This window comes from Malaclemys terrapin, chromosome 1 (genome assembly GCF_027887155.1).
Source record: "Malaclemys terrapin pileata isolate rMalTer1 chromosome 1, rMalTer1.hap1, whole genome shotgun sequence".
Classification (NCBI taxonomy): domain Eukaryota; kingdom Metazoa; phylum Chordata; order Testudines; family Emydidae; genus Malaclemys; species Malaclemys terrapin.
The window spans coordinates 66,071,102-66,098,851 of NC_071505.1; the positions used below are offsets into that span (position 1 = coordinate 66,071,102).

General features: G+C 43.1%; 1 protein-coding gene across 2 annotated transcripts in view; it reads right to left on the reverse strand.

Moving 5' to 3' along the window:
• PTPRB (protein tyrosine phosphatase receptor type B) overlaps positions 1–27,750 on the reverse strand; it is an 85,433-nt gene that overhangs the window by 11,674 nt on the left and 46,009 nt on the right. For both annotated transcript variants that reach the window (XM_054026402.1, XM_054026411.1), the window contains 17 exons: positions 26,628–26,891; positions 24,952–25,215; positions 24,043–24,306; positions 23,159–23,422; positions 20,462–20,731; positions 19,528–19,791; positions 18,560–18,823; positions 17,941–18,222; positions 14,295–14,573; positions 11,655–11,804; positions 9,260–9,503; positions 7,012–7,118; positions 5,655–5,754; positions 2,026–2,109; positions 1,892–1,909; positions 1,687–1,768; positions 1,137–1,227 (listed from right to left, as the gene is read on the reverse strand). In XM_054026402.1, the coding sequence (XP_053882377.1) occupies positions 1,137–1,227; positions 1,687–1,768; positions 1,892–1,909; positions 2,026–2,109; positions 5,655–5,754; positions 7,012–7,118; positions 9,260–9,503; positions 11,655–11,804; positions 14,295–14,573; positions 17,941–18,222; positions 18,560–18,823; positions 19,528–19,791; positions 20,462–20,731; positions 23,159–23,422; positions 24,043–24,306; positions 24,952–25,215; positions 26,628–26,891 (3,291 nt within the window). The remainder of the gene's footprint in view (positions 1–1,136; positions 1,228–1,686; positions 1,769–1,891; positions 1,910–2,025; positions 2,110–5,654; positions 5,755–7,011; positions 7,119–9,259; positions 9,504–11,654; positions 11,805–14,294; positions 14,574–17,940; positions 18,223–18,559; positions 18,824–19,527; positions 19,792–20,461; positions 20,732–23,158; positions 23,423–24,042; positions 24,307–24,951; positions 25,216–26,627; positions 26,892–27,750) is intronic.

Here is a 27,750-nt window from a genome sequence, read left to right on the forward strand (position 1 = left end):
CCCACTTCACTGTGCAGTCCCCTGAGAAAATGCTGGGTGACTGAGCAAGACAGCATTCCTCCTGAGTCTCTGGCTGCAGAGTTGCCCATCCAGGGCAGACTGAGACATAAAGGTACCAGAGCGCCATACACACTTTGGGTACTTTTACACGGCAGTTGGGTGGGTACTTCCCAGCACGGGTAGACAGACAAGTACAACTCTGCTTGAGTTAGCGTGCTACAAATACAAACCCTCCCAGACCTACTGGGTATGTACGTGGGTGGGTAGCCTGAGCCACCGCTCGTGCTACCCCCAGCTACACTGCTATTTTAAGTGCACAAGCCACCATATGTCTGTCTGTCTGAGCTGGGAAGCACCCTCCAAGCTGCAGTCAGACATACCCATGGAGGGATCCCATCACCACTACTGAAATACAGCCACCTCTGGATAAAACTTGGCAACTAACCATGGCACATGGCAATTCTACATGGCAAGAAATTAAGCTGAATGCTACCATAGCCCATTGAAATTGCAGGGGGCTATTTAAGGTAGGCTAATTACCTCCAATAGGCATTCCCCAGGGCTGTCCCCATTCTCATATGCCACGTACAGTCAGGATCTTTGTCTTGTATGAAAGAGGACTCCTTCAGGATTATCCCCTTGTGCCATGCTGGGAGCACTGTGCTACTGCAGGCTCATTATTAACTCTGAAGGAAGCGACTGTCACCTATTGATGTCAAATAAGTGATTTGTGGCCACTAGACAGGTTTGAACTGACTATATCTGAATGACCAGGGAGCAGGTAGCCCAGCTGCTGATCACACAAAACACACGTGACAAGGTTTCTATTATTCCTACTATCCACCCTGACAGAACCGCTGAAAGGGCTAGAACAGCTGAAGCCTTTTATAAACAGAAAGAGCACTAGTCATTACGCCTCTGGTGGGAAGTGAAATTTCATGGGAGCTGCTGTTTTAAAGCCGCTCATGGCCATACACCGTCAGCATCAAAGCACCAAGGCTTGGCTTGGCAATGCTATTTCATCTCTGACAAGGCGAAACAAGGAAAGGGATATGCTACATGCGTGATCCCATCCTGAAAAGAAGTGAAAAATAGCTGGTGTGATGTAATATTATATACCCAAATATAAAACTTACAGGGCAATATATTATTGTATCGATTTTTCCCTCTGTTCTCCGGCAAAAGTGCTATGTCACACGATTGGTTTCGACCCACATCTTTTAAGTCCTGCAAAAGGCCGAAATGAATGCGAGGTGAAAATAATCAAAGGATGCTACAACACGGAATGTACAGCATGCAAGGCTAAGGAAAGGAAATGATTTTTATTAGACTCAAATTAGAGAACTGGTGGCATTGGCTTGAGCCAGGCACATTGCTGGTAGGCACTGTTCATGATTTGTCACACTCTGTTCACACAACTCAGTCCTGACCCTCAGCGCATCCTGGTGGTCCTGTGCTGGGCCTTTGATGAATGGAGGCTGCCAACTGGATCAAGCTGAGCCTAATTAAGTTGTGGTTTTGGCAGCAGGACAAACAGGGTCTAAGCTGAGACTGTCAAACTCATTTTCACTTGTGTGAAGACGACCCAGGAATGCATGTCTCTGGGGCTGAAGGGTTAGTGAGCCAGAGTTAGCACCCAACCAGTTGGTTCAATAAAGAAATGGTTTGACTGGATTGGATTCGTACCTCATACTCCTTGGACAGGAGGTAGTTGGAATCTGCTTGGAGTTTGGTGAAGTGCCCTTCAAACTGATTTATCTTTATTGGACTAAAACATTCGACAGAAGAAAACAAGACAAAAAACAAAGTTACCCCAGGACAGAACAAGGACATTATTCATCTAATTCATTACAAAGGAAGATGTTTTAAATGAAGAAATATTTGCTTTTACCTGGAAATTCTCCGGCTCCTAGAAATAATTTCAAAAGAAAAAGAAACAACTTGTCAGTGAGTGACCGGAGAGACTGTTTCATCTATGATGCCATGTTAAAACAGTTTTCTCTTAGAAACAAACTTTGAGATTACCCTCTCTGCCCCAAGTTCAGATGGACGGACAACGGCCTGTCCCTGCGAACGCTCAGCCTTGCTGTAGGTCGTTCATGGCCATTACTGCAATACAAAGGAAGCTATTCTTACTTTGGTTTTAGTGCTATGTTCAAATGTCAACGTAAGTTGGGCAACGAAAGTATCTTGTGGCAGGAAATAAATAAAAGGAATAAAAAGAGATGGCTGTTTCATTTGCGGCTCTGAAGTGGATCTTTGCAGCTGCACAGTTTTCCTGTACCTTAGTTTGCTGTAATAGGATAATAATATTATATCATATATAGAAAAAATGGTGTAAAACAATAACAGGCTGCTTTTACCATAAGAGACACAGCCCAAACTACCACTAAAGTGGGTATTAGAGCTAGTCAGGAATTTTTTAACTGACATGCTGATTTGTCAAAACTGAAACTTTTCATGGAAAACCATTTTTGGGGAACATTTCTCAGGTCCAGGAGGGAATTTCCAGTGAGAGAGAGAAGCACCCACCCCAGCATAACCAATAGACTGGGTGGGTGCTTCTCTCTTTCACTGGCCAGCGTGCTCACCTGGTATGTCAGAGACCCAGGTTCAAGTCTCTAGTCTGAATCTCCCACTCTGTTTTTTTTTCCCCTTAAAAAATTTAGAAAGGTCTTGGTTTTGTTCCAACACATAATGGAAAAAGAAAATCAAATCCTCAAAATTTCTGCTGACATGGAATTCTCGTTTTCCAGCCAGTCCTAGCAGGTGTCCTATGCAGGGCTGGTGCAACCATTTAGGTGACCTAGGCGGTCGCCTAGGGCACTAGGATTTGGGGGAGTGCCATTTTCTGCGGCAGCGACCACAGCGGCCAGATCTTCGGCCGCCCAGGTCGCTGCCGGCATTTAGGCAGAGGGAGCTGGGGCAGTAGAGCGCGGGGAGGGCTGCCTGCAGCAAGGGGGGTGGGATGGCACGCAGGGGAACTCCCCGCCCCAGCTCACCCCTGCCCCGCCTCCTCCCCGAGCACCCCCCCTGCGGCAGCTCCCCCCCGCGGCAGCTCCCCCCCTCCGCCCTGAGGCACCCACCCCGCGGCAGCTCCTCGCCCCCCACCCTAAGGCACCCCCCCCCAGCTCACCACTGCCCCGCCTCCTCCCCAAGCACGCCGTGGCTGCTTCACTTCTCCCACCTTCCAGGCTTGTGGCGCCTATGCTGATTGGCGCCGCAAGCCTGGGAGGCAGGAGAAGTGAAGCAGCCAAGGCATGCCCGGGGAGGAGGCGGGGCAGGGGTGAGTTGCCACGGGGGCGGGGGTGCCTCAGGGTGGGGGGTGGGGAGCAGCCGCAGGGGGGGTGGGCCTCAGGGCGGGGGTTCGAGGACGTGGGGGGCGCAAGGTGGAAGTTTCGCCTAGGGTGCGAAACATCCTTCCAGCAGCTCCCCGCCCCCCACCCTAAGGCACCCCCGCCCCCGCGGCAACTCACCCCTGCCCCGCCTCCTCCCCGGGCATGCCGTGGCTGCTTCATTTCTCCTGCCTCCCAGGCTTGCGGCGCCAATCAGCTTAGGCGCCACAAGCCTAAAAGGTGGGAGAAGTGAAGCAGCCACGGCGTGCTTGGGGAGGAGGCGGGGCAGTGGTGAGCTGGGGGGGAGTGCCTTAGGGTGGGGGGCGGGGAGCTGCCGCGGGGTGGGTGCCTCAGGGTGGAGGGGGAGGGAGCTGCCACGGGGGGGTGCGCCTCAGGGTGGGGGTTCGAGGACGTGGGGGGCACAAGGTGGAAGTTTCGCCTAGGGTGCGAAACATCCTTCCACCGGCCCTGGTCCTATGACAGGATAAGGCCTAACCAACCGATCTGCAGAACATCCCTGTGAGGTAGGTACTATCCCTAGTTCCATGTGCAGATGGGGAACAGGTTACTGCTGCGCTTTTCAGAAGTGCATTGTGCCTGCAGCTCTCACTGGCTTCAAGTATTGTGGGTGCTCAGCACCTCTGAAAATCAGGCCATTTGGGACTTGTGAAGGATCAGAGCAGTAGTCAGTGGCAGCACTGGGATAGATTTGAGGAGTTTTGGGAATTCATTCTGTGCGCATTCCACTGTTCATGGCCAGTTTACATCCATCTGTTCTTGTGCCAACATTGTCCATTAGCTAAATAGCTCTTCTCCCTTCCTGGTGTTTACCGGCCATGAACAAATTCAGGTTCGAAATTAGAAGGTTTCTTACCATCAGAGGAGTGAGACGCTGGAACAGCCTCCCACTAGGAGTTGTGGGGGCAAACAACCAAACTAGTTTTAAGATGGAGCTTGATAAATTTATGAATGGGATTATATGATGGGGCTGCCTGCAATAGCTGGGATCTGGACTCAGTGACTCAGGAGATCCCTTGCAGTCCTACATTCCTATGTTCCACTAAACCACACACATGGTCTCCACCTCTGATCACCATTTGTTCCCTCAGAAACCTCTCTTGTAAGTTAAATAAATATTTACCTACTGTATAGGACTCAGAAAAATATACCGACGTTCACTGACCCATTGAACAGAGCTCATAACAAAGAAATCACAATACAGTTCAGAAAACATGCACTTCATATGATTTACATTCAAACTACACAGAGCAAAAATAAATTAGAGGATAAGGGACGTATTTTCAAATGCAGGTACCTAAGTAGCAGCCAGGAGAAAATGTATACACCTATTGTGAATGCAAAACTTGCATTTTACTCATGGTAGCGGTGTATGTATACAGATATGTAGGCATGCACTTGTCTGTATGCACAAACAAATGCAAGTTTTCACACAAGTGCACATGCTTTTTTCCATGGTCAGCATCTAGACATCTGCATTGAATTTGGGTTTAAGTGTCTAGAAGAAACTGCTAGAGAATAATTTCATGCAGACTAAGAATTAGAGCTGGTTGGAAAACAATTCCACACATTTTAAAGAAACATTCCATTCCAACTCCAGGCGAAATGTTGCATTTTCAAAATTTCCCACAGAATAGAAATTCCAAACTTTTTTGACTCAGAAATATCAAAAATTTTCATTTCAATACTGTTAAATGTTTGTTTCAATAAGGTAAAATTATCATTTTATGTTAATATTATATTTAATATTTACATATTTAAATTAATTTTACATATTTAAATATATATATATATACAATTAATATTATAGAATAAAAGTCAGTGCAAAATGAAATGGAACAATAAAGTCAAAACTAAAACTTTTTGACATTATTGCAAGAAAATATTTCAATGTTTCCAAAATGAGAGGGTCAAAATGAATAATTTCATCAAAAATGTAATTGAAATCAACAAGTTCTCATGAAAGGTTTCAATGAAGCCACATTTTCTGACAGAAAACTGCTCCAGTGAAAATGTGTTGACCAGCCCTATTAAGAGCCAAAGGTCACACTGCAGCCTTGATCATGCAACTCCTATTAATCAGTGGAAATCCTGTTCCTTAAATCAAGGATAATATGGGGCTTCTTAGTTCAATATTTAATTTGTACAAATGGTGAGGGAAATGGAATGAAGTTTTTTGCTTTCCTAAATACAATTTAAAGTTTTCATCCAATTTTACTCCTTCCTCAGTGTCTCAGATGGAAAATCAAATTTCATCAGACCTTGTGCAACAAAAATTTAAAAAAGGGAGTTCCTACTTACCTAATTTTTTGTTTGTAGACAAATAAAGCAGTGACAGCCACCACCATCACAATGAGAAACAAACCAGCACTCACGCCTTCTATAACTCCAAACATGGGCTCTAAGATAGATACACACACACAAAGAGCAAAGGAATTAGATACATACAATGTTATCAGTTAAAGAAACTGAAATAAATACAAAGGAATGTCAACTGCATATATATTTGGAGGACTGGGCTTTGATATTACTTCCTTAGTTTTTCAAGAACTTATACCGTACATCAGGTAGGCAAGAAACGGGTAGAAGAGAAAAAAGTTCTCTCCTTCTATAGAATTAGGGAGTGAAAGAAACAACAAGATTTTCCAGGAGTTCAGGTCTGTTCCCCAGGCTACAGTAATTCCCTGGATTTTTCAAACTGAGTCTAGGATAATTCACTGGATCAATCCCATTTGGAGACCATTTATACTGGATGACAAACCCATTTCATTCTCACATCCAGAAAGTAACTGTTGCCTGGATTCAAGGGTTTTTGAAGCTTAATCAGTGTTTGGAAAGTGTATTGAGAGCCTTGTATCAAGGGGCTGTGTTATTATTTATTGTTTGTATTGTAGCAGTGACTAAAGACCCTCAGTCAGGGACCCCAGCTCTATTGGGCAATGTGTTCTTTCCCAAACAATTTATAACCTATGGGCTTATTGCTCCACCATAGCCGAGATGGGGGAACATAGGGGGCCGGTTGTGGCTCCCGGATCCTGTGCTGCTTGGCCACGGCATAAGTTAAGAATTGCTGAGGAGCAGGTCTAACTCTGGCATAAAGTCCCTAGGTGACCTTACACCATGAAGGATCAGCATAGTTCCACCACACCTCCCTCCCACCTCTGACATCTCCCCGACACCCTGGACACATGGGACAGCTGGTGCAGGAGGTGGTTAGATCATCTCTGCCAGTTTTACACCAGAAGAGAGCTCCCCTGCACCAAGGGAAATTTCCACTAGCCATTTCTGTCCACTTTGAGCAGCTTGAGTGGCAGAAAGCAGACTGGAGAATCTAGCCCTACGTATTATTTCTATCCCAAAGGATGCTGCACAGTCCTCACTCTCTTGCTTGCTCGCTCGCTCCCTTTTAAAGCGAACACCTATAATCTGTAGGAAGCTTTATATTTCTGAAGGAAATCATGGATGGAAGGGGAAGCATCACAGCTATTGTTTTAATCGACAGTGCTGAATACCAAATATTAACTGGCGGAGAGCTGAATCTCAAAGTAACTCAGTTCAGCAACAAGGTCCTTTCTGCATTCTCCTACCCACTCCAACACCAATGGGTGTGATACCCATGTAACTGGTACAGTTAGTAGAGAATAAAGGAGAAACTCACCTGACTCAGTGGTGATTGGTAAAGAGAAAAATGTATCTGAGAAGAGTGGCTCCGTGAATTCCCTCAGGTCTTCACTAAAGAGCTGGGTGAAAGCTCGGATACTGATCCTGAAAAAGCAGAAGGGTTTATTAGATCTGTTTGGGAGTTGGTATCAAATAGGAGAAAACTAAAGGTTAACACAGAAATAGCAAAATCACAAAACAGGGCTTCCAGACAAAATTTACTAAGTACATTTCCTGTGTCTTTTAACTACTGTTATTGTTATACCTTTTGTTGTTCAGCTTCTGCTTTAGTGAGAGTTTCAAAGCCAATATTTTTAGCATCTCAACAGTTCATTCCATTTTTTAGTAACTTTTGCTCAACAATATGTGGGGAAAATGAAAGGACTAGATACTAGATGACACTTACTACATATTAAACTTGAGGAAATAAAATTCTGCCTAACTGTGATCAGCAGGAAGGCATATATATCGCAGCGTGTTCTTTGTATAGGGCTGCAGTAAGCCAAAAAAACTGCCGATTGGCTGATCTATGGATATGTTAACTGCCCTCAATACTATCATATGGGGACTTGGATTTGGATTATAGTCTATGATCCTGATCCTGCACACACCTTTGCATGTGAATAGTCATACTCTGGACCTACTTCCATCTCTCCTAATATTAGTCCTGTAAATGGACTACTTATGTGCGTAAATGTTTTCAGGATTGGGGCTTTGTTACCTTAGGGTACTGGGGATCATGAAAGTAGTCCCATGAGATGGACAGACTAATCACAGTGAGCGGTGTCTTTGTTGGCTTTAGGTCTTTGCTATTTTCACAAGGTCCTGATTGCCAAAAATTTGTCACTGAAAATCAATCAACAAATCCGTTCACATGAACACATTGATTTGATTGGACACATGATGTCCATTCTTTGACTGGATGAACATAGTTCTTAAGTAGGTTTCTGATACAGACATGCACAATGAACAAAATCAAAAATTCTGCAACATTCAATTGAAATTCACTGTTTAACTCCATGACTTTTCCTCTCAGCAAACTCATTTCTAAGAGCATTCACAGAAAGCAAAAGGAGCGCAAATGAAGTCGAAGCAAATTCATTAAAAAGCTGAAATGAGTGTCTGTGAATGGTTTGTTGATCTAGTCACTCAGCTCTCATTGTGGCTTTGGTAACCTGTGGTGGAGGTTCCTGCCGACCAGCTGATAGAATTTAGAATCAAAGAAGTTAAGAGGTAGAAATCCTTACTCACAGTAGGTCTCATTCTGAGAAGGGATAAGTGGGCATAATTTCCACTGAACCCAGCTAGAGCCCACTTGAAAGCTGCTTTCACTTCAATTGCACAACTGCCCCATCAAGTTTCTAATAGTCCACATTTAGTAGCTAAGCTTGATTTAATGCTGCAGGGAAAAGTAATTACATTTAATGTGAAGCTGCAGCTTCTAAATAAACATACATGTTATCCAGTTTGTCTGAAATACAAATCATAATTGTTTGGGGATATTACTTCAAATACTCTAGTTTTTGGCTAAAATCTAAGGCCTAGATGCTGGGTCACACAGCTGCTTTCTGTTGTGCCGTAGGTGCAAAGTGGCCTTAAGGTAACTGGATTCAGCCTTGGAGGTTCATGCCAGTGTAGAGGACTCAACAGGAGTGTACACGTGCTCTAGCAGCTCCCACACCATGCCTGACTGTGGCTAAATCTTCCCTTTGTCCTGGTGAGCCTCAGCTGCTATACAGGCTTCCTGAGTCTGTTGGAAGCTGGCACAGGGTAGAATAGCCTTTGGGTTGCTCTAATCTGCACCAGCAGATTGGCCTGTGCAGCCTGTCCACAGAATTAGAGGAACACAAAACTACCTTTGCATCTCCTGCTCCCCCCCTTTTAGCTGTCCCGAATGCTCCCCTGACTCAGCTGCTGATCCAGCCCTTAAGTCTCTCCACAGAGAAATTAGCAACTGTAGCAAAGTTCTCCATCAAAGTAAAAGAGATAAAAGAGGTCTTTTCACTGCACGGAGTTTTGTACATAATGAATTGTAGCATTCCTAGGCTGGTGAAGGAATTGTTTATATATTACCTATGAGATGGGGCACGGACAAAGCTTTTATAAATTGCACAATATAACACAGAGAACACTGTGTAACACAGGTTATTAATCTATGGCAGCTTAAGTACATCAGGCATCGAGATAGCATAGTACCTAATAATACAGCACATCTCACACAGCACGATTACCACAATAAATCTAACCTGTAGGCAGTCCTTGGCTTCAGTGGCCCGTCACAGAATTTCTGCTGATTGGGATCACATTTTCCTCCCAGACTTTCCATCTCAGCTCCAAGCTTAATGTCAAAGCTCTTATAGCTGCTGTCAAGGTTTTCAGCACATTTGCTTGCGAAATAGTTTGTCTGATAGACACGTATGGAATTGTTATGTTTGTATTCCATGTAGGAAGGTAACGGGTGCTGCTGATCTGGCTTCAGCTCTTCACTGCCTAGGAAAAAAAATGGTAAAAAAAAAAATTGCACATCATATGCCACAGCTCTCGTGCTATTCGTGCAGTAAATATCTAAGGCCCAGGGCATCAATAGACATATTTAACACTTGACAAACTTTTGTACTTTGTCTGGGAGGTAGCATGGTCTAGTGAACAGAGCATGGGTCTGGGAGTTAGGTACCTGGGATCTATTTCTAGCCTGACCCTAAACTGTTATATGACCATAGGCAAGTCACTTCCCTCTGAGCCTCCGTTTTCCCATCTGCCAAATTACCTTCTTTTGTAACTCACTTAAAGGTCTATGGAAGAAACACACTATATACGTATTGTTATTATTAACTTTAACTGCAGGGGTCATTAGTAGCTACGTTATCTTTACAAACAACAGCTGGTCTGGTGTGGCAATCTGATCCCCAGGAGAAGAAGCAGAATACAGCTGATTCCTACAGCAAACAGCAAATTCCTACAGATAGGAAATTATGTGTTTCAAAGCAACCTGACGCTGTGGTTTAAAAAGCTTCTTACAGTCTGATAAAGACTGTGCTATACTGTCTTCAAAACTGTTAAGCCACATGAAAGCCACCTTCTTTACAGAGACCTCTACAGACTCAAATTACTGAGTGTCCTAAAGAAATAATCTGTGCTTTTCTTAAGTGAGTGATGCGCCACACACTGCTGACTTGTGGCACAATTCCTTAAATTCAAGTCTTAGGGTATGTCGCCACAGCAACTGGAGGTAGACATGCCCATGCCAGCTCTGATCAATCTAGTGTGCTGAAAATAACAGCAGAGCCGCGGCTGCACATAGGGTGTCAGATGGGAACCAGCATTTGCTCCACTTGTTAGTGTGCTATATCAATCAGAGCTAGCATGTGTATATCTGCCTGAGCTGGGAATTACACCTCCAGCTCCAACATAGACATACCCCTAGCATTTTTGGACTGAGCCTAGCTCAGTGTGTTCCAGGCACACTGTCTTCTATTTGAACCCACACTGCATGTTGGTCTATGGGGACATTTTTGGATCGATGCTGGCTTGCCTGGCTAGATAACTCAGGGCAGTTTGCTCTCTCTCTTCTAGATCCCATTCTAGAACAGTGTGCACAGGGAGGTTCTGATGCCTTGAGAAGGTTGTGTGAATCACTTCTGCTGCCTAATTCTGCCCTCCACCCCCACCCCTACCCCTGCCATCAGCCTCCTTCCACAGGGGGTTAAAAAAAAGTAGCCAGTGGGTACAGAGAATAGTTGCAATAGGAAACGATTGTAGTCCCCAGAAATGAATCCTGATGTTTTATTATTTATGATAGTGCCTAAGAGGGTCAACTGTGCTAGGCGCTGTACCAATACATAGAGAGAAACAGTCCTTGCCCCCAAAGAGCTTACACTCTGACTAGACAAGAACGACACAGGGTGGGAGAAAAAAAGGATTATTTTTACATGGGAACAGAGGCACAGAATGATTAAGTGACTTACACAAGGTCACAAAGGGAGCTTGTGGCAATGTCAAGAATTAAACTTGGATCTCCTGAGTCCTAGTTTAGGGCTTTAACTGCAAAGCTACTCTTCTTCTCTACAGGATAGCACAAGCAAGGAAATACATATGCACTCTATGGGGACATTTTCTGCTTCGATTTACATTGGTGTATGTGAGAGCAATTTGCCTCATGAAATAAACAACATGAATCATTTTATTCTGACTGTAAGCTACCTTTGTTTTCTAATAACGACTTATCAGGCAACACTGAAGGCAACAGAAACTGAAGCTGAGACACACTCCTACCTGCTTCAAGTTAGTGTCTAAGCTACATTATTGAATCAGTGCATAGCAAGACAGTCTATCCCATTTCTATTCTCCGAGACATTCGCTTTGAGTTCTCTCATCTTCTAAGTAAGGAAACTGTCCAAACATGTGGATGGTAACATCCCAGAGAATGAAGTATAACTCTGTCCTTAACTATGGTGCCAGTGGAGACTGGACCTCTGGATCTAAAAGCTTCTCCCTGCTGAGTTAAAGGACCAGGTTCATTGGCTTGGATGCAGAAGCAGATCCATACACCTCTTCTGAAATCTGGCCAGTAGATGAGGACAAATACCCTCCTTGTGTTAATATGGGTTACAGAAAGAAACCTTTTAATTAATGAAAACTTACCATCGGCCTCTCTCACAACCACAGTAAAGTATTTCACAGCTCCATTGGTGTCACTGAACCAGCTGCAGTTGAAAGTAAAGTTGATGGAAGATTTGGTAATGAGTGCATCCTTTTTGTTCACTCGGATGTGGAGAGGTGGAGGAGGGGGGCCTGGGAAAGAAGAGAGTGGGAGGGGGAAATAAAGTACATCACCATCTATATATTTTTAATTACATAATAACAACAAGTGGTGCAAATCTCAACAAAACTCATCCATTTAGACCCAATGACTCTCATATTATGCTCTTTGCAGTCACAAAGTGTATCCCTCTTCAGCAGAGAAGCGGCCAGAAGATGTAACAGACCAGCAGTGTTTTAAACATAATGACAGAGGCAGCTCCTTACAGTAGGATTTCTTGCAGAAGCTGCCCAGGATTATATTAAAGTCTCATTAAATCCACAGAGTCTTAAATTATAGCCGCTAAAATAGCATTTTCAGAGGTGGGTTCAATCCCAGGTACTTTGAGACCATTGAGGCTGCAGATAGAAATTTGCTTTTAAACAGCTAGATTTCCCCCCCTCACACCAAATGGAACAATAAACAATATCCAAGGAACAAAACACAACACAGAATCAATTAAGCAAATAATTTACACATGGATGATCTGATAGCAGATTTACAGTACTGCTTCCATAGGGAACTGGCATTTGTTTCAGCCATATGTCTAAACTAGCTATACGTTGAACAGTGATACATCAGGAACTAAACGGAAAAGGAAAAAGAGGGAGGGGGAAATAAAGCACATCTGATGCAAGCCTCCCAATGGAACACTATGACACTGTAATAGAGATCGCAGCTAAATGTTTTCAATAACCTATACAGCCACATATACTGTGTCAGTATCTACTGTTTAATAGTCGTGGCCAAAATTTAAAGGGTTTCAGTGTGGATAAGGAACCAATAGTTCACATGCTTATTTGGAGCCTAGCCAGATATCTTTGATCTGTAAGACGAGTCTGGAATTCTTGGGAGAGCTGGCTCCCTCGTGGTATTTAGACAGTCCTGCTTCCAGGGTCAACCAGAACCTGATAATGCAGAGATGTCTAAAAATGAAAATAATGGAGAACAGTTAAGCCTTCAAAGAAGTTCGGTTGCTGTTTCTGGTGCTGCTCAGGTTAGCTCTGATTTTATCTGAACTCATAGCATCTCTTGTAGTAGAGAAGAGACAGTGCTTGGTTGCAATTCATGTGAAGGGCGGGTGTTACCACGCTCTTTTTTCCCAGGCTCTGGGCAGGGCCCCAGCACCCATTGGGGTCACAGCTCTGGAATTTCTGGGTGGTTTTCCCACTCCCAGTCTTAAGAGGCCCAGCCCACTGGCTGGGCCCCAGATAGCCTGCCCCTTCTAGGGTTTTCAATGAACAGAAGAAAGGGGAATTGACCCAAATGAATGGTCCCAAAGCTGGGTTAAGGCTCTCTTCCTTCAGAGGGCACTCATCAGGCTGTGGCCCTAATTCAAGTTCACCAACACACAGAGAGGAATAGTCTCCTTTCAAGGTGAGTCAGCATCAGGTTCTCCCTTCCTTCAGGGAGGGCCATTGGGCAGTGGCTGCCCAATAGGGCTCCTACATTCAGCCATCCCTTTTTCCAAGATCTGCTCTCCTCCCTGATCTGTCATCAACTGAACTGGGTTTCTCCCTTTTAAGTTCCTCCCTCCAATTCTGACATCTCTCAGCTGAGTCCCCATTAGCTCATTAACTCCTTGTTGCCCAGTGTAGGATTTGTATACCCCATCACAGAGGGTTTTTTTTTTTAGTGACTGGACTCTGTAGTTCTCCTTGGCTTTACACAGCCAAGGGGGGACTGGTGACCCTCAATCACACTATACTTCATCCATCAACTATACTTCATGGAACATTTGGCCTTGGGGGTAATTAAGACTCCCTGTCATGCTGTACCACCCAGAATGGAGGTGACCCATGGATTGCCACAACTGGCTGGCAGTACCTCCCTCCTTGTGTATGTTGTTGAGAAGCTGCAAGCTGCCATTTGCCACCCATCTGTAGCCCAAGGGAGGAGCCACAGGAGAATATGGGAGGACTCCGCAGAGCAGTGCTCCTCCTTTATCTCCACTGCCTGAGGCAAGCTCATCATCTGAGAGAAGAGGGAGTAAAGCCTGAAGAAGAGCCACTGCCCCAACTTCCTGAAGGCTCTAGATAGCTTCCCACTATTTTGACTTGGCGATGGCATTTGGTGAGAGGAAAGGGCCAGGGGGTAGCAAAGTGGCAAGCCTGGGGGAGAACAAAGGGGCAGTTGTAGGCTGTATGTTGTGCCACGACTGACAGATTATAACAATTGTTTGTAAGTTTGTTCTCACTGCACGAGTCAAATAAACCTGTTCTACAATATGATTCACACAGTGATAAAACATCCTTTAAAGCAAGTTTTATAGTTTAAGTGCCTTATAATCTGGCACAGCATGCAACTAAACACAGGTGTTCCCCATTTTGGTCACTGGTCACACATTTTGGTGGCTGGTGTGACAACAGGCAGGTCTGGAGGTCGAAAAGTCTGCTGACTAACCAACCAGATGATAGATTATCCCTGTTCACCTTCTCCCTCCATGCCACTGTACCTATGTATTTGGTACATCAAGGACTTACGGTCTATCATAGTGATGGTGCTGTCTTCAACTACCTCACTAGTCATGTCTGCAGACTGCACTTTGATGGACACCAAATATCTCTTGTGGGGTACTAGCATCATGATATTTTGCAAAGATCTTTCTTTCTCTATCCTTTTGGAAAACTCAACTTCTCCAGTGTCCATTTTTTTGCATTCAATGCTATATCCATCGAAGTCAGAGTCAGGCGGGGTCCAGGAACATGCAATGGCAGTAGAGTTTTGTGGCCGGCAGTGAAGGTTTTGTATTCTGTCTGGTCCTAAAGATGGAGGAGAGGTTGAAAAAGCTGAAGTGTAACGTAACAGAGGACATGCATTATACATTTTGCGCTCACTCTATGGCTCAGGCCATCATTCTTAGCACTTGAGTCTAAATTAATCATTTAATTAGAGCAAAGGGACTAAGAGTCAGGATTCCTAGCTCTACCGCACACTTGCTGAAAGATTTTAGGCAAGTCACTTGACCTCATTTTATCTATGTGTAAACTGAATTAATGCCATCGACCTCCAAAGAACTGTGAGTCGTCAGTAATTAATTGTAAAAAAACTTTTCAGATCTTCTGAAGAAAGCTACAATAGGAATCCAACATATTATTAGAACTATGGTACAACTGGAGCTTAAACCTAGTTATAAAAAACCTCATCATACAGCGTAATTGAAATGCATACTTCTTACAATTAAATGTCCATATTATATAGCACACACTCTACAGTGAAAGGCACAAATGTTTAACGTGCTATTTATAAACTTCTCTTTTTCCTTTCAGCCTTATTTTCCACAATTGTCCAAAGAAATAAATTATAGCTGAAGAACCAAGTACTGTACAATGCAAAAGAGGGGAGCTAAAATAGCAGGAATTAGTAAATTACCCCTCAGCTCCTTGTAGCAAAAATACAAGGTTACTAAATAATATAAGATCATTTAAAATGTTCTAATTAAAGGAATACATTTTTACACAGCACCACAAAAATGAAATTAAAATCAAGGCATCATTGTCAAACTCTAACTTTCAAGGTGAAAAACTAGAGATGCATGTTAAAAAAAACCCACCACCCCAAAACCAAAAAAACAACAACTAAAAACATTCGAATAATACTTGGAAAAAGGTCTAACCCAGAGGTCGGCAACCTTCGGCACGCGGCCCATCGGGGTAATCCGCTGGCGGGCCGCAAGACATTTTGTTTACGTTGACCGTCCGCAGACATGGCCCCCCGCAGCTCCCATTGGCCGGGAACAGCGAATTGCGGCCACTGGGAGCTGCAGGGGCCGTGCCTGCGGAGGTTCAACATAAACAAAATGTCTCACGGCCCGCCAGTGGATTACCCCGATGGAATACATGCTGAAGGTTGCCGACCCCTGGTCTAACCACTATTGTCCTTTGAGATGCTAAATATAAAAAGCCCAAGTTTTTCAAAAAAGTGATGAATAATTATAGATACTAACTTCTGACACTTTAAAGTGGCCAGATTTTCAGAGGGTAGGTGCTTAGCACTTTCTGAAAATTAGGCCCCCTTAAAAAGTTGGGGCATCCCAAGCCATCAGTCACTTCTGAAAATCTTGGCCTGAGCACTCTTTTTGAAACAAATCATCTTACAATTACAAAGTATCAACTAAGGAGTACGGTGACCCTACCTAATAAACATGCCCATAATGTTAAGGCCTTTACATTTCCCTTCAGCATAAAATCAATGCAAGGAACAAACTGATCACAGACCTCTGCAGGAACAAAAGGACAAAAGTGAACAGTATTTTCCTTCTAGAATGTGACCCTGTGATTTCCACCCACTTATATCAGGTGTGAATTTCCACTGAGAGAAGTCACAGAGTACATAGTAAATTTTTTTGGTTAAGATTTTGACCTATACTCTGTGTGTATATGTACACGCATGTACACACTTACCCGCCTGCATCCCCGCAAAGTATAGACCAAAGCTTCACCAAATATCTGTCAAGTAGCTTAGCTTTTTCATGACTCCTCTCCATCCACCCTCTCAGCCCAACTCCTTTTCAAACATAGCCCAGTTTTGCAGGTCTTTTGTGGAAGAAAACTAAGGGGGCTAAATGGTGTGTGCATATGAATGTCCTTACCATTCCCCTTTCCCCTCTATATGGCACTATCACTAAGAAGACTTTTTGCTGTAGTTACCCTGCCTCCTGATGTGATTAGGGAAAGAAGCATAGCAGCTGACATCTTTATTCTGTCCTTTTACTTCTCCAATTGGCACTTTGCATTCAAGTGGCAAAATTTTGCGATTTTGCCGCTTAAAATGTTTGCAAGGTGTAACATGCAAAGAAACAAAAGGGTATAAAATGAAAGTTTAGGCCATCTAGTCTACATTTAGCAGTTAATATCTGTAGGTTATCACAAGACTAGTAATTCAGTTGAATAATCAGAAATGGAAACCACAACACAGTCCTCTCAAGGGTAAGAGGACAAAAGCCACATGACCTATGTGTGAATCTGGTTTGCTGTGTAATCAGGAGCGGCGCCAGGGTTTTTGGCGCCCTAGGCGGGGGTCCTTCCGCGCTCCTGGTCGTCGTCGGCAATTCTGCGGCAGGGGGGTCCTTCCGTGCTCCTGGTCTTCGGGGCATTTCGGCGGCAGGTCCCGGAGCGAGGGAAGGCCCTGCCGCAGAATTGCCGCCGAAGACCCGGAGCGTGGAAGGACCCCCCCGCCACCGAATTGCCACCAAGAGCAGCAAAATGCCCCCCCCCCAAATCCTGGCGCCCTAGGCGACCGCTTAGGTCACCTAAATGGAAGCGCCAGCCCTGTGTGTAACATATGAAATGCCCATCTCAACGAGGCATGTCTATGAAGTATTTCACTGTGCAAAATATGTGTTTTAGTTACACCATATGAGGTACAATGTATGACCCAAAGTACAAATTACTGTACGTTCCAAATAGTTCCCCATGGTTTAGCTATTCTGCCCATTTCAGGGCAGACTTCTCACCAGACTGTTAATGAGATAAGCTGGACTCAGATAAATATGGGTGGAAGCCACAAACATTGACAAACAGCTATTGAGAGGAAAGGAACTCTTTGACTTTACTTTTTCAAATCTACTATACCCAAGTCCTTCTTGTGCCCCAGGAACACATTTCCTTTTTGATTGCTCAAAATATCTTGATGGACCCACTCCACATTTCAGAATCTAAATAATCCTGAACTTCAAAAAAGTTTGGATTTGAATCAGAGACAGGCCAGCAGCAAAAATTGACAAAATGCTTAGAAAACCTGACCTTTGAGGAAGTTAAAAGAAAAACTGGGCATGTTTAGTCTTCAGAAAAGAAGACTGAGCGGGGACCTGATAACTGTCTTCGACTGTGGTAAGGGTTGTTATAAAGGGGACAGTGATCAATTGTTCTCCATGGCCACTGGAGATAGAACAGGAGGTAATGGGCTTAATCTGCACCAAGGGAGATTTAGGTTAGATATTAGGAAAAATGTTCTAACCATAAAGTTAGATAAACTTTGGAATAGGCTTCCAAGGGAGGGTGTGGAATCCTCATCCTTGGGGTTTTTAAGAGCAGGTTAGACAAACACCTGTGAGAGTTGGTCTAGGTTTACTTGGTCCTACCTCAATGCAGATGAGCACTAAGGGTTCAATAAAAAATGGGTTCCTACTTGTTCTCACAGTTCCAGACAGTGATTGACTGTATGTCTTCCAGGTGTTGCCGCTGACGCTCCTGACACTGAAATGATAGAGCCGCCCCGGTCGAAGGCCATACATGATGCGTCCCTTTGATCTGCTGTTGCTGTACGGGTTGAAGACTGTAAGGGGATCTCTTGGGAACCATTGCAACTCAAAGTCATCATAATCCGTCCAGTCTGGGGGACCCAGCCAAGTGATTGACAGGGAGGTGTTTGCAACATCAGCAAATGATACAGCACTAGGAGGACTGGGTGCTAGACAGAAGGGGCAAAATGAAAAAAAAAAAGTCTCATGACATTTGCACACAGGATGGGTGTGTGAGACAAAACAGACATTATCTTAGACTTCTTCATTTCTCTTCAGCCTCTGCACAGTAACATTGATAAGAAACAGGACTCTGAACAAACCAGTCGGACTCTCATTTCTTTCCTGCCATTAATGTAATACCGTTTATGATTGTCTTACTTGTACTTTTCTATGCCTTTAATAATTCATGCAATAAAAATCTTATCTCAGAATAAATCCATCACATACCAATGAACTGCTGTAAATTCTGACAGTTGGGGGCGAAAAGCCACTGCAGTTCTTTACCTGTTCTTCCCTCAGTCTTTGCTGTATTGGTCAGGTCACCGCTGTGGGTCACTACAACCAGGGTGTACTTTCTGCCAGGAACTAGGCCCAGGAAATGCCACTCTCTCAGGTCTTTCCCATTCCTTGTTTCCTTCTGTGTGCCATTTGGGTTATAAAGATTCAGTTCATAATAATCTACATCTCCTGATGCCGGTCCCCAGGTGAACCACAGACTGTCCGTCATGTTTCTGTTGGAGCCGTTGAGATTAATAACTGGGGCTGGAACTGAAAGAGAGGGTACACAGTTACTACATGCTGAATGTTTTGGGGAAGAATAGTGCTACGGTAGTGCTGTGATAGTGGCCATATAAAGATCTAGATACATAGCACAGGTGGACAAAAAACAGGAAACAAATTTTGGGAATTTCAGTGTGTGTGTGTCGGGGGGAGTACTGGGAGATTAGAGGAGGTTTTGCGGGAGCAACATAGCTCTTACAAATGCCTACAACACCCTGCCATCTGGAAGTGTGGAGACAAAGGTAAGCTGAAACTAGTGCTGATCATGAATAACTTTTTCATTTCACTGTTAGCTACCTTGTCTTCCCTCTTCCCCATTTGTTTTGCCCACTTGTTGCATCTTATCATAAACCAGTGTTGTAAGCTCTTTGGGGCAGAGGGCTGTCTTTTTATTTATACCTGTATAGCGCCTAGCACAATGGGGCTCCTGTCCTTGATTGGGACACCTAGTATTATCTGGGCTGCAGATAATAAATTAGGGCACTATTTATATATTTATTATCTGAAAACAGTGGTCACATAATTTAGAATTTAGCTTCCTTTTAGGTAATGCCTTTGATGTATCAAGACAGTTTGGACACTTCTAGCAGCTTTACTAGACTCTAGTACCAGCTTTTGGCTATTAGAGTAGCTCACCGATGTCCTTAAGGAAGATTTCATTGGGGATGGATTATCCTGCTAGATGCTCCTACCTGTTCTTCCAAATACAGATGACTCATTTGTGAGCTCTCCACTGTGGGTAACAATCACCATTTTATACATCCTGCCTTGCCGTAAGTTCTGGAAAGAACACTGCTGGAGGTTCGGGTCCCCTGAAATTCTGCCCTGGAGGGATTTGTCTGGATTGTACAGAAAGATATTATAGGAGTCCAGTTCTCCCTGGGAGGTAGTCCAGCTGAATGATAGGCGTCCATTGGTGTTTTCTGTGACCTTCAGATTTGTGACAGCGGATGGGACTGGAAACAGGGATAAATACAGGAGAAAATGTCAGAGTTAGTAGTAACTAAGCTAAATCTCAGTAAAATGACACTTACGACTAGAAGAAGTTTCTGTTAAGCCACTGTGAACTACATTCACATAACGTAAACGCACAAAAACAATGACGTCCAGAAACAAGATGAAAACTTTTGTAAGTTCTAGATGCCATTTAGCAACGTATATGTAATATGTGTGATACCCAACAGGCTCAATCCTCCAGTCTAGACTCACACAAAACTTCCCTTTAACATCAATATGAAGTTTTGCCTGAGAAAAGGTTGGCGACACCTGCAGTATATTTGTATTCAACTTGGCGCTAGGATCCTATATAAGCCAAGTGAATTTAAGGATAGACAATAGAAAGAGTTAACATGGCTATATAATGGATATGCTGAGAGATCCTTAACTATAGCAACACTCCTCAACTCTCTGCTTCAATATACAATGCACTACAACCTGGAAAAGCCACACCACTTTGTAAGCAATTTTCAATTTTTTACATTAAACATGTCAGAAAAACAATGCATTGATACCAGGAGACTGGTTCCTATTGGAGCTTTTTGGATAACTAGATATTTGGAGGAATCATTATATTCATACCATATCTTACTGCAGATACTGTAAATAAGGCTGAAATGTTCTAACTACCTGTTCGGCCTTCGGTTTCTGCTCGTCTGCTGAAGAGCCCACCGCTGACTGTCAACATTTGCACTTTATACTTCTTGCCTGGTATTAAATCTTCAAATTTGTGCTGTTTAGCAGTTGCTGGCTCTGATTTATTGCTCAGAAGGATACCTTGCTCAGTCAAGAGCAGGATGTCATATCTCTCAGCCACTCCAGGAGCACTGTGCCAGGTCACTAACAAGGAATGACTGCTGTAGGCATGATCTGCAAATAATCCCTGGACAGAGGCAGGACCTGGGAACAATTAAAGAGATTGTGAGGTTAATTTTGTATCACTTAGTATGTGTTTGTGGATTATCTTAATTAACTATGAAAAATATTTATGTATGTCGGCACATACAGATGCATATGGTGTATGTATGTATATGCGCGCGCACACACACACACACACACAATTCCTACACAAAAACTACTTTCAGATGGAGTTAAACTTAAGAAAACCCATCAGTAATTTAGGGTAAGATGTATTACAGGGATCTTGTAATTATCTCCAAACCAAACATTATACATTCAGGAAATTCAGAGTGAAGGTTAAACTTAAAAAAAAAAAAAGTATGAATGTTTATCTATGGAAATGCATCAGTAGGGCACCCAAACAACCTTAACTCTGCACCAAGTACCATACAATAATTATATGATTATGGTTAAGGCACTTTAGAACTTGTAGATTAGATTAAACGGATTTTGAAAGACACCGATTTTTTTGTTCTACCAATAGTGGTGAATTGAAATAATTTCTATTAAACTCTACTTCATAAAATGGACTAAACTGAGCTGAAAAGACAGCTGACAATCTGATTGGGGACACTTGTACTCAAGGAGGTACAGGCCTTTTTTGAAATTCTGTAAACACTGGAAGTTAAACTGGAAGGACAGCACATGGGAGACTAGATGGAACGTGAGCCGTTGTGGTCCTGATTTCTGAACATTTTGGCTGCACATCTCGCTTTCATAGTTTGTGTACAATACTCCAACCTCATTAGAAAAGTTGCCTGTTATGCACATCTCTGTTCATTGTGTCTGCTCTATATAAAATTACATACATTAATTAAAAAAATTAAAATAAATACATTTGGGGAGAGTATAGAGTATGGAATGCAATGATGGAAGGCTGGCTAACCCATTAAATGATACAGTTTTATAGTTTTGTGAAATACGATGTAGCCTTCTCTCCACAAGCTCCCCTTGAAACCAGGAGAGACTGATTTAAAGTTTGAACACAAGGGGGAAGTTTCTCTGCCCCACTCTTTTCTCTCCAGCAGTGCAAAGAGAATGGAAATCATCTGCATATCCCCAACTTTTAATTTCCTCAGCATGGGAGAGACCCCAGCAGGCAAAGAGCCAGCTCTAGGACAAACTCCCCACAACTCTGGTGGCTGGAGGGTGGAAGGGAGATGTAGGGGGTGTGTTGTGCTCTGGCTACCCACAGCTGGCAGACAGCCCCTTGGGAATGAATTAGAGAACAGTAATCAATACCCTGGAGACTCCTCCCCTCCCCCTTTCTCTGCTTCACGGAGCATAAATTCACAAAGCAGACTCCAGCCCACGGCTATTGAATGTTGTTCTAACAGAAGCTGCATACTTGTTTATATAGTCATACCTAAGAAATAATATAAGATAATATGAAAGCTGGGGCCAAAGTAGTGACTAGGCAGCCTACTCTCCAATATTGTATTCTCACCATCATTGTTCATGGCTGAGACACTTAGAACTCATCCCTTGGCCTCAGGTTACATTCCTTTTTCTTCCAGTGTGTAAAGTAGCTCAAGCACACCAAGACCAAGGTGGGGTAGGGATAGCGATGGAAAGAGGAGGTGTAGGGGGGTGGTTTCTAGAGAGTCATGGCACTTGGGACAGCAGAGAAAGGGATGATCAGGGGAGGGTTATTTAAAAAAAAAATTGAATGACCAGGAAGAGAGAGAATTTATTTAGCTTAAAACTACAAAGAGGGTATGTGTGCACGCACACGCACACACACACACACACACACACACACACACACACACACGTGTAAATAGCTGAAAAATCATCACAGGTTTCAAAGGAATATAAACAAGTATTAAAATGCAAAGAAGCAACAAAACTGTCAAAATAATAGGCAAGACAGGCAAGATCTCAGCCAAGGGCTACTCCCCCTAAAAGCCCAGTCCCTAAGCAAAACATATGCACACACAAAAAGAGGAAGAGGATTTAAATCATGATATTGAGTTGCATCTCTTCCCTACCCTATACAGGGTCTATATATTGTCTGGGAGGCCTTGATTATGCAGTGGGCTCTGCTAACACACACCTTATGTCTGTGTGGAGTCCCACTGGTTCCTCTGGGATTCCAGGCAGGCATAAGAGGCTGCATTAGCAGATCCCATGGCAGAGTTTGGACTGGAGGACCCAGTCTCACAAACATTTACTCAAGTAAAGTTGCTCACATGAGAAGTCCCATTGACACCAATGTGACTATTCACACTAGCGAAATTACTACCATGTAGGTTTGCAGGATCAAGCCTTCAAGCCTTGTGACAGAGACCCATCTCCTTACACCTCTGAATCTCCCCAGACACTGTGGGACACCATATAGACAAATAATAAAATACTGTTATAAAATAGTACTAATCTGATGGGAACGTATGACACTTTTTGCCCTTTTTCCATGAAGAAACATACTTGTACGTCCGAGAGCTGTTAAACTGTTGTGCAGGGTGCCGCTGTTAGACTGTACCACAACCCGGTACTGCTCTCCTGCTTCTAACTTGCTGAAGGTATGCTCGTACATAGGCTTGGAGACAGTCTGGGAATCAAGCTGATAGTTTTGATGGAATAGTGTCACTGTGTAGGAATCAACATCTCCTCCTCCAGGAGTCCAGTTCACTTTCAGGCTGTTTGTCATCCCATTGGCTGAAACGTGAATGTTTTTGACAGCACTTGGAGCTGGGGGAAAAAAAACAGAAAGACGGAAACCCCAGCTCAGAAATTTTCATTCCATTCAAATATTTCAAATACTGGTATGTCTGTAGCTGCAGCAAATGGAATTCTGAAGTCTACATCAGGAATGAGTACAAAAGGAAAAGAGACTATTGTACTTATGAGGGGCCTAATTTTGCAAATACGTACATGTATGTGTAACTTTACTCCTGTGAGTAATCCCACTACTTGTGTGAGTGAAGCTGCAGATGTGTGTAAGTATTTGCAGGATTGTGCCTTAGCAATGTATAACACCGTACCTCTCTCTTTCTCTTTATTCATAAGAAGAATGATATATCTTTCCAGAGACAATAAAGAAAATAAAAGAATACTGTTGTAGTTCCTTTGTCTAGTTATCTTTAAATTCTGCAGATAATATTACACAAGGATCTTTCTTCTGAGAATGTCAAAATTCTTTACAGATGTTAATGCATTAAACATCACAAAACCTGCTTGTAGTTATGTAATAATATACTTATTTTACAGATGGGTAAATTGGGGAGCTGACTGAGATGTTAAGTAATTTCACCAAGGTCACAAAACCAAACAAGTGGCAGAACAGTGTTTTAAAAGCTGTTTTCTCTTACCTGTCAGTCCTTCGATGAAAGTGGCACGTTGTGTGTCTCCACTGATTGTCAAGACAAGAATTTTGTACAGGCGCCCTGGGGTTAAAGCTGTGAACCAATACTCCTCAATGGTGTTTCCAAGGAAAATGGGTGGAAAGACCTTCATATCATTGAAAAGTAGCTGAATCTCATACTTATCGACATCCCCCTCAGCCTTTGACCAGGTAACTTGCAGGTCTTCAGTGCTTCTGTTACTAAGAGTCAATTCCTTCACTGACTCCGGCACTGAAAACACAATAGAAAGGAATAGCAGATAAACTCTTCGGGTCATCATTATTCTGACCATTGCCAAGGAACATGACTTGAAATACCTCTTGTGATGTAAACCTTAGCATGCAAAATATTATTGAAACGAATGGAACCATCTTTTTGTTCTGTGTTTGTACAGAGCCTAGCACAATGGTCGGTCCATGACTAGGACTTCTAGGAGCTACCACAATACGAAAAATAAAATAACAAATAAATGAATAAAAGCATGGATAACTCTCTTTCTCCACCTCCAGTCTGTCACATGAAAAACCCTTTTGAAAGAGGGAGATTCTATATGTGTTGTCATTGCTTTTTAAACATAAATAACGGGTTGACATGGCAAAACCATACAACTTCGATTTTAAATATGCTATATTTTATCTCAGAATTTACAACCCTAAACAAACATATGTTTTTTTTAAATTTTCTCCATGTCTTTAATTAGACATCCACTGTAACCTAGCTGCCTCCTTTGGTCTTTAAAGCAACACACGTTTGAAGAGCCAAGCTATCAGCAGCAGATGGTAAAACAAGATTACCTTTTTAACTGTGTACTGTAAATAAAAATGCCCTCACTCCAATCAGAACTCTCTCAGGATATTCTCCAGGGTATTTACTCACTTGTTCTGCCATTGATCCTTTTACTAGTCTCATATTTTCCACTCTGTGTGCTAACAGTGACACTGTATTGCCTCCCCGGGACCAGTTTAGTGAACACACATTCATTTTCATCCTTGGGGACTCTTTTTGTTTGGTTGAAGTCATTGTTGTTCTTGATGATCACTTTATAATTATCAAAATCTCCAGTGGCATGCAACCAGGACACCTTTAAATAGTCACTTCTTGCTGAATTGCTGACAGTAAGTCCCTGCACGCTTGAAGGTACTGGGGGGAGGAGGGGGCGAGAGGTGGGTGGGGGGGAAGAACAAGGCAAAGAATTAGGGATTCTGAAACAATAAATGCGTCACACAGAATATCCCGAGAAAAGTAACAGAGCACAGGCACTGCCATACCAGATTAACTCAGTGGTCAAGTATCAGATACTTCAGAGAGAAGTGCAAAAACCCTTGCAGCCGGCAGTTATTGACTAGCCTGCCCACTGGGAACATTTCTTCCTAACTCCCATTAATTAGGGCTTGGCTTATACTGTGAGACATGAGGGCTGATCCCTTAACAGTGGGGTTTGTTTGTTTGTTTGAATTCTTGCTATTGTAACTCTGGCTGTTCTTGTTATCCACATACAAGTCCAATCCTTTTTGGAATCCTGCTACACTCTTTGCTTTAATGCTATCATATAGCAATGAGTTTCATAGGCTAATCTGCAGTGTATGAAAGAGTATTTCCTTTCATTAGTGCTAAATTTGCTACCTTTCTATTTCACTGACTGTCCCCTTGTCGTTCTATTAAGAGAAAGGGGGTTATTTTGCATATCTCTATCTTGTCCCCCCCCTTATTCCTCTGCTCTCTCAGATAAACAGTCCTCATATTTTAAATTTCTCTTCAGATGGAAGTTTTTCCATACCTCAGATCATTTTTATCACCCATCTCTGGCTCCCCTCTATTCCTGTTATATCCTTTTTGAGATAGCCTGTCCAGAAATAAAGGTGGGAGTTCACTTATATTATGGCATTATATTATTTCCAGTAACACTTTTCATGCCATTCTATTTGTATCTGAACATTTTATTAGCCTTTTTGGACCACTACCATACAGGATAGTACATGAAGGGCCAACTTACAGGGTCTGGGGAACAAAGTGCTTGAGTCAAAACTGTCATTTGATCTCAGCTCCCCATGAGGGCTGCCAATTTTCGACTAGATTTTGCCCTTTCACAGAAGAAAGAGCTCCTTATCGCCTCACTTACTTTGGGGTCAAAATTCCTGTCCTGGTGAAGAGAATGAATTATTCTAGCTAAGGATGGCCTTCCTATGCACTCACATTTTTTACTCCCAATCCTCCTTTGGTTATGATACAGTGAGGCTTTGGGCCAGATCCTCTTCGCATTGAAGTTAATTGAGCTTTTGTCACTGACTGCAATGTGAGGAAGATCAGGGGGTCTGATTCTCATTTATGCTAAGGCCACTTTACATTGTCAGTGTGGTGTAAAGTAGCCCTACAGTCATAAATGAAAAGCAGGCCCTAAATCTTAAGCACTGTAGTTTTAGAAATTGATCTTCCAATCCAGCTCCTGTTTTGGTTAGCCATTCCTGAAAGCACAGATCATCACAAAGGACTGATCATGGGAGATGTGTGTGACTGAATCCACACAGAGCCCCTTTTCTTTCTGTCCCCTTTACCTGTTCGTTCCTGGCTGAAGGAATGATTTTCATACTTCCCACTCTTTGTGGTTATCATCACATTGTAGAGCCTGCCGGCAACCAGGCTGCTGAAAGAACATTCACTGAGGGCTTTGGAAATGGTTAGAGTCTGAACCGTCTGGCTGTCATGAGAGAGTGTTACCAAATAACTATCCACGTCTCCGGTAGCTGGCAGCCAGGAAACACTGAGGTAGTCGCTCCGTCCCGAATTATTCACCGTTACTCCGCTCACACTGGAAGGAACTGCGCAACAAAAGAAAAAAGCAGCAGAGCAGTTTTAAATAGCTTATTCCGATTGTTAAAGGCAGCAGGAATGCGTGGAATGTGACCAAGCAAAACAAAAACGGTGAGGAGTCTTTTTTAGTATTAGGAAGCCTTGCACTCCACGTAAGTAGCAAACATCTGAGTTTCTGAGCAAAGACAGTGAAGTTATTGTCTACGGTGGTGAGGTCAAGGCTCTGATGGCACGTCTAATACCCTAGAGTGTTAGCTCTCCTCCGAAAGTGCTATTCCTCACCAATAAAAATAACCACAAATCCCTTTATCATTTTGAGACCAATGCAAAGATTTATTTCTAATTATCAAGAGTTTTCTACCCCCTAGTGGCCAAAAATAGGTACAAAATTGATCTGGTTCTTTTCAGTGATGCAAGATGTGCCGGTGGGTTTGACCCTGCCAGAACTGGTGACATTTTAGGTAATGATCAGGACTATTCTGGAGTTAAATAACTTTATTACGACAGATCCTTACTGGCACAAATCGGCATAACTCCACTGAAGTCCACTGCAGTTAAGCTGATTTACACCAGGGGAGGATCTGAGCCATTTTCTGCCATGGTCACTGTTAATTAGGAAACATTAAGAAACTTTTTCAGCTTCCCAACTTTTCAGTGCTATTTTCTCACTTGTTAGTTTTTCCATGATTTTACCTGAAAATATCAATAGTTGTTTTCATGAAAAACATTTTGGTCAAATCACAGAATGTTTGGGTTTTGCCAAATTCACAAAAAATGGTACAATTTTTTCCCACACAGCTCAATATCCAAGGGTACGTCTATACTTACCTCCGGGTTCGGCGGTAAGTAATCGATCTTCTGGGATCG